Source organism: Ichthyophthirius multifiliis (assembly GCF_000220395.1).
Source record: "Ichthyophthirius multifiliis unplaced genomic scaffold scaff_1120509249695, whole genome shotgun sequence".
Lineage (NCBI taxonomy): Eukaryota > Ciliophora > Oligohymenophorea > Hymenostomatida > Ichthyophthirius > Ichthyophthirius multifiliis.
Genome location: NW_004087445.1, coordinates 1,329 through 8,264, shown reverse-complemented (window position 1 = coordinate 8,264; position 6,936 = coordinate 1,329). Strand labels below are relative to the sequence as shown.

The following is a 6,936-nucleotide window of genomic DNA, read 5'->3' as shown; positions in this document are numbered from 1 at the left end:
AATATAAATATAAAATAATAATTATATATATTTAATAAAATAAATAAAATATATTTAAATATATATATAATTATATATATATATTTATATAAACTTAATTTAATATATTTTATTATCATTTTATTAACGCTATTAAACAAAGAAATTTATATAAATATAAAAAATTAATTTTTTTTTTTTTATTATAAAATGATTAAAGTTTTTTTTTTTAATTTTATATTTTTATATTTATTATTTTTTATTTTTTTATATACATTTTTTTTTATCGAGCTTTTAATATAAAAATATATAAATATATATATATATAACTATTAAAATATATATATATATATGTTTTTATATATATATATAATTTATATTATTTTATTTTATGTTTTAATTAAAAAAACATATTTATTTTTTATCATCTGAATATAATATAAAAAAAAATATTTAAAAAAAATATATTTTAATTTAAATTATTTATATATTTTATGATTATACCATATTTATCTTACCTTCAATTTTTTAAAATATTAATTACTTCAAATAATAAAAAAACTTTAAATTATATAATCTTATAAATAAAAGTTTATATAAATAAATCTAATTTAAAATATTTTTTCTTTGTAAATTAATATATTATATAATTTTTTTTTTTTTTTTTTAAATATAAATAATATCTTTAATTTTATATAAAAAATGATATAAAAGACTTTTATTTAATTAAAAAATTTAAAACCGCGTTTTAATTTTCTTCAGTTGACCCAAAAGAAATGGAGCATTTTTCCCATATAAATGATTGGTGGAAATCCGGAAGTAATATGGCTCCTTTATATTAATATAATATTTCCAGAGTTGATTATATTAGATAACAAATATAATAATTTGAAGAAAAAAATAAATATAATCCAATATAACCTTTACTAGATAAATATATACTAGATGTAGGTTGTGGAGGCGGTTTATTATCTGAAGTAATATTTTTAATGAATATTTTTTTTCATATAAAATATATAGAGTTTATGTAGACTTGGAGGAAATGTTACAGGATTAGATGCAAATCAAAATTCAATATAAATAGCTTAATAACATTAAATTTTAGACCCTATTTTAAGTAGAAATTTACAATATAAATTAGGAACTTTGGGTTTCATTTTTTATTCCTTTTTTTATTTATTTAAAAAAAAATATTTTAAAGAATAGTTAACAGATAAAGAAAATTAATATGATATTATTACTTGTATGGAAGTAATTGAACATGTAAATAATAAAGAAGATTTTCTACGTTTATTGAGTAAATATATAAAAAAAACGGAATTTTGTTTATCTCTACTATGTCGAAAAATAGCGAATCTTATTTAAAGTTAATTCTTATGGCCGAATATATAACTAATTTGGTTCCTAGAGGAACACATAATTGGGATAAATTTATAAATCCAGAAGATTTGAGTAATATATTACATAAAAATAATCTAAATGTTGTTAATGTTTAAGGATATGATTACAATTTCTTAAGTAGTAGAATGGAAAAAAGCAATAAAAAAATTAACTTTATATTAACTGCTATTAAATTATGATATTTTTTGTTTTTATTTTATATAAATTGTAAAAACAATATTTGTATTATTTTAAAGAGAGGATATATTTCATTAAAATATTTATATATATGAAAACTTTATTTACAAAAATTAAATAAATATATATATAAATATATTTATATATACATTATTATATATATATATATACTTTTATTTAAAAAATAGATGAACAGTTAAAAAAATTAAATAAAAAAAGCTCCTTTACCTAAAAATTAATAAAATTCTTAAGATAAATATAAAAAAACGAAAGAAACTATAATATCGAATCAATTATAAATTGAAAAAAATAAAAAGAAAGGTGAATCATACTAATTTCATAATTAACAAGAGAATTTATTTAATTAAAATTTTAGTAAATCATTTTAAAGCTTTTAACATTAATTAAATTCAATATAAATAGATAATTAATTTCTTTAAAAAAATTAAAAAATAGATAATGAAAATATTAATGTAAATAAAAAAGAAGAATTAAATACATAAAAGAGATTTTTTAAAATATAAGAATAAGCAAATTTATGTATTTAACGTTCTAAAATTTTAATAAAATACTATCATGATAATACAAATATTTAAAATATTGATTTTTTATATTAAAAAGCAATATAATAATCAAGATAAATAATCTAAAAACACAAAAATAATTCCCTATAATATAGTTATGTTAAATAATAGGATATTATTATTTTAAAAAATAATAAAAACTTCGAAAGTTAATTAATTAAGAAGCTTTAAAATAAGCATATTTAGGAATAAAATGCTTCTATTTAATTAAATTCAAATATTGAAAATATTTCATTAAAATCTAATTATAATTCAACTAATTTTGAGGATTATTAAAAAAAAATTCATTTTTTGGATAATAAAAGTTTACTTTTTGAAGGTTTTTTAGATTTTTAAGGATTTAAATAAGGTTATGGGATTCTTTATAAAATTTAAAATTAATTTTTTTTTCTTATATATTAAGGGGAATGGAAGGATAATTAATATTAAGGTTTTGGAATTTTAAATAACATTTTTTATTAGGAATTTAATTAACCTTTTGATTATAAGAACTTTAATGATTTACATAATTATTGGAAAAAATATGAAGGAGAGTTTTTGAATGGAAAACAAAATGGAAAAGGGACACTATTATTAAGTAATAATGAAAAATATATAGGATAATTTAATGATAATTAGATTGATGGAGAAGGAGTCTTTTATAGTTAATTTTTGAAAATCCGGTATTAGGATAATGGAAAAATAATATTTTAATTAAAAATAATGTTTGAATTTTAATTATTTTTTAATACTTGTACATATAATTTAATATATTTTTGTTAATATCAATTTATTTTATAAAAAAATAAAAAAAAATAACAGCATTTTTAAAAAAATAATATTTTGTTTCTTAATTTTTATTATAAAAATTTTAAATTAAATATTTTATTCAAAAAATAATATTTATTTATTATTTATATATATATATATTTTATTTTTTATTTTTTTCTTATTATTTATTATTTAAATGGATTAATCTGAATATTAATTATAATTTGATCTTATGTCAAATTCTTTAATAAAACATTTTTTTGAAGGGTTTAGTGCACAAAAAGCCTTAGCATTTGCTTAAAATTTAATGTTATTAGGAATAGGAGTAGCATATAGACTTTTAGAAGATAATAAACCAGAAAAAGCATTTAAAAAATTAAATTAAATGGCAGGTAAAATAAATAACATTTAAGAAATAAATTTAATATATATTTTATTTAGAAAATGTAGAAAAATAATATTCGCATTTATTACAAATTTAAAGACAAGGAAAAAATAAGAAAATAATACAATAAAATTTAAAAAGTTTAAAAAACAATAATAAAATAGAATAAGATCAAAAAAAGAAACTCTAAAACGAAATTGAAGATGTTAAACAATAAATACTACTTTTAAACGAAAAAATAAATAATAATTTAAATCTAAATATTAAAAACCATAGTCCTTAATAATAAAGTCCTTATTAAAAGAACAATATTTAATAATAATAATAATTATATGAATAAGAATAGGAATAAGAATATGAATAAAGAGGAAGATTTAAAAAAAACTAAAAAAAGCTAAATAACTCCAAAAGTAAAATATATTATTTAAAGTTTTATTTATTTTTTTAAAAAAAATAGATTACTTAAAGCCCTCCTCCACCAAATATATATTTAAAAAATATAAAATCTCCTATAAAACCACATTTAAATGATGAAGCAGTTAAATAATGTTTACATTAAACTTAATAAAGTGAATAGTAATTTTACAGAAGAGGAGATGAATAATATTAATAAATGAAAAATTATAAATTAAATTAATAAAACTAAACAATAAATTCTTAATATAAGTAATAAGATAATAAAAAAAAAAAGAAGGAATTCTCAAGTAAAAAAAAGAATTTATAAGAAAGACCGAATTTACCTGAATATCTAAAACTTGTACCAAGTAAAATAAAAGATAGTATTTAATAGTGTAAAGAAAAATTTAGGTAAAATGCTAGTTAAAAATACGATGAAAATGAGGAAAATTATTAAGAGGAAGAAGATGCTTTTTAATAATAAACATTTTAAAAAAACAAAGAAGATGAAATTGTGAATGAATAGGGAGTTATTTATTTAAAAAGTCAAAAACAGAAATTCTATTAAAATTAAAAAAATGAAGAAAAATAACAAAACGATGAAATTTAATAATAATAATAATAATATAACTAGTCTGTTTAGAAATCAAAAAATATTTTAGATATTGCTAATAGTTTCCTATCTTCTCCTTTAATGTAGCTTTTTGATGAGGATGATGAATAAAATAGTCAAAATAATTTATATGAGTAAAATTATAAAAATAGACTTAAAAATTCTAGCCAGTTTTCTTCTTGGTATAATCCATAGAGGACTTTTAGGTAGAATTTTAGTTAATAGCAACTATTTTAATTATAATAATAGTAGTAATAGTAACAGTAATAGTAGTTAATGAATAGTTATTAACAATTTTAAAGTCAATAAAAAAATCAAACTGGAAATTTTAAAAATGGAGTTAATATTAGTGAATTTGAAGAATAAAATACGCATAATAAAAGTAGCAATTTTTATGATATAAATAAAGAGAATAAAAAATGTTATAATAGAAACCAGGAATATTCAAGGGGTATATTTTTAATAATAAAAAAATTATATACTTATTTATTTATTTATATTATTTTTAGATGCAGTAAGCTAATCTGAATATTCTTTACCTAATGAAGAAATTTAAAATTATTTTAAAAATTAAAATATGATTTAAAATGATTGGAAAAAATAATAATATTAAATACAATAATAAAATATGAGTTGAATAATACATATAAATATTATATATATATATATATATATATATATATATATATATATACTTTTATTTATACATTAAAATAATATTTTAATTAAATATAATCGTTTATTAAATCAAATAATATTGAAATTGACATTTAAAATTAAAAAAAAAAAAGATACTTTTATGATTTGGCTAAAATTAAAATTAGATTTATTACCTTCTATAGCCTAAGAAGTTGATTAGATTTCTTAATAGTATTAGAGTATTTTTCTATTTATTTATATATATATATATATATATATATATATATATATATATATTTTTTGTTGTAAATAGAATTGATAGAATAAGTTTAAAACTCAAATGATAAAATTGCATATAGAAATTTAATTTTATTATAAGCAAATGTATTATATTATATTAAATTCTAATTTTAAATATTAATCATAATAAAGATAAAAAATAGAATTGAGGAATTCGAATAGTTTTATGATTTAAATTACCATGACTATAGAATCGGATATTTAGAAAAACAAAAATTACGTTTAAGGAAATTACTAAGTCCTAAAATCGATGTAAATAGGGAAATTTAATTAGATTTAGCAGGCGATAAAAATAAGATTTTTGAAGAAGAAAGTAAGAAAATACTAATTTAGTATTTTTTTTTAAAAAAAATAAAAGTTTAAAAAGAAAATGGGAAATTTTAAAATGAAGAATAAAATAATGAATAATAAAAAATATGTATAAATTTATAAAACATATTTTTTTTTAAAAAAATAAAAATATAGAAAATACACAATAATAACCTTAATAAAAATAAGAAAATAAATCACAAGACAAACAAAAACGTTTATCAAAAAACGAAGTGAATACGAATGAAATAAATTTTAATGATAATAATATTATAAATAATAATGAGGATTTCCAATATAAATAAAATTAAGTCTAAAAAATAAAAAAAACATTGATTATTAATAAACTATAAAAAATGAAGAATTTAAAAAATAATTTAAAAAAGAAAGCTTATAGTCTTTTAGGAAAAATAATTTATAATCTCATTCTATCTTTAATAAAAGCAGTTTTTAAATTAATAATAATTAAATTTAATAATAATAGAAATAATAAACTATGTAAGAAATATATTAAGAAGACTAAATATTAAAATAAAAAAATTAAGTTAATAAATTGATAAAATGGAAGACAAAAGTTAAAAAAATATACAAAGATTATTAAATAATAAATAAAAATAAAGTTAATAAATTTAAAAAACACCTTTAAAATAATAAAGATAAGTTTTAAAAAATAATTAAAATTAATCTAAATATATTGATAAGGATTTATAATTAAATATTTAAAAAATTCAAAAAAATTAAAGTAAATCTCCTATTAGCAAACAAACTGCTTTAAAATCTATTTTAAAATAACCGTTTTTTTATATATAAGACTATCTATTTATTTATATTTTTTTATTTATTAGATAAATTCAAATCTAATAAAAAACTTAAGAAATTGAACCGGAGGAATTAGTATTTACAATAAGAATGAGTAAAGAGGAATATTATTAATATTTAAAAGTAAAATAATAAAAAAATCAATATTGATAAATTAATATATTAAAAATATTATAACATTCATTTTTTCAAAATGTAAACATAAAAGGAAATAAATAAATTCATTATATAATATTTAAAAAAACTAAATTATATTTATATTATAATCATTTTATTTTTGAATTTTTTATAAAAAATTTAATTAAATAATTAATAGATTAGAAATTAATAATATGTTTAAAATAAAAAATTTATATAAATGTTAATAATAAAAAAAGTTAAATTTAAATATATATTATCTAATAAAAAGTTTAAAAATAACTATTCTTATAAAAATATTTAAAATATTCAATAAATATCTTTTATCCTAACTATTATCAAATTTATATTAAATAATAATAAAAAAAAAAGGGTAAAAAGATAATAGTTATAATATAATAAATTATTTTTTACAAAAAATTTATGAAAATAAACAATATCATAAA

General features: G+C 14.8%; 1 protein-coding gene across 1 annotated transcript, besides 24 other annotated features; it reads left to right on the top strand. All coding sequences in view use genetic code 6, as the record gives it.

Annotated features, from left to right (window-relative positions):
• Positions 1-18: part of a microsatellite that runs on past the window's edge.
• Positions 1-54: part of a microsatellite that runs on past the window's edge.
• Positions 1-67: part of a microsatellite that runs on past the window's edge.
• Positions 1-75: part of a microsatellite that runs on past the window's edge.
• Positions 49-84: a microsatellite.
• Positions 49-91: a microsatellite.
• Positions 92-155: 64 nt separating this feature from the next.
• Positions 156-211: a microsatellite.
• Positions 200-247: a microsatellite.
• Positions 200-250: a microsatellite.
• Positions 213-266: a microsatellite.
• Positions 267-275: 9 nt separating this feature from the next.
• Positions 276-331: a microsatellite.
• Positions 277-332: a microsatellite.
• Positions 285-351: a microsatellite.
• Positions 293-351: a microsatellite.
• Positions 294-362: a microsatellite.
• A 57-nt stretch (positions 363-419) lies between these two features.
• Positions 420-449: a microsatellite.
• A 306-nt stretch (positions 450-755) lies between these two features.
• IMG5_024420 (ubiquinone biosynthesis o-methyltransferase, putative) lies at positions 756-1,495 on the top strand (the record flags this gene model as incomplete). Its single annotated transcript, XM_004039327.1, has 2 exons — positions 756-1,129; positions 1,186-1,495. The coding sequence occupies 2 exons, from the start codon at positions 756-758 to the stop codon at positions 1,274-1,276; spliced, it is 465 nt and encodes a 154-aa protein (XP_004039375.1). The 3' UTR covers positions 1,277-1,495.
• Positions 1,496-1,671: 176 nt separating this feature from the next.
• Positions 1,672-1,721: a microsatellite.
• Positions 1,679-1,727: a microsatellite.
• A 1,296-nt stretch (positions 1,728-3,023) lies between these two features.
• Positions 3,024-3,086: a microsatellite.
• A 520-nt stretch (positions 3,087-3,606) lies between these two features.
• Positions 3,607-3,640: a microsatellite.
• A 1,289-nt stretch (positions 3,641-4,929) lies between these two features.
• Positions 4,930-4,979: a microsatellite.
• A 201-nt stretch (positions 4,980-5,180) lies between these two features.
• Positions 5,181-5,221: a microsatellite.
• A 762-nt stretch (positions 5,222-5,983) lies between these two features.
• Positions 5,984-6,015: a microsatellite.
• A 625-nt stretch (positions 6,016-6,640) lies between these two features.
• Positions 6,641-6,727: a microsatellite.
• Between the last annotated feature and the right edge of the window lie 209 nt (positions 6,728-6,936).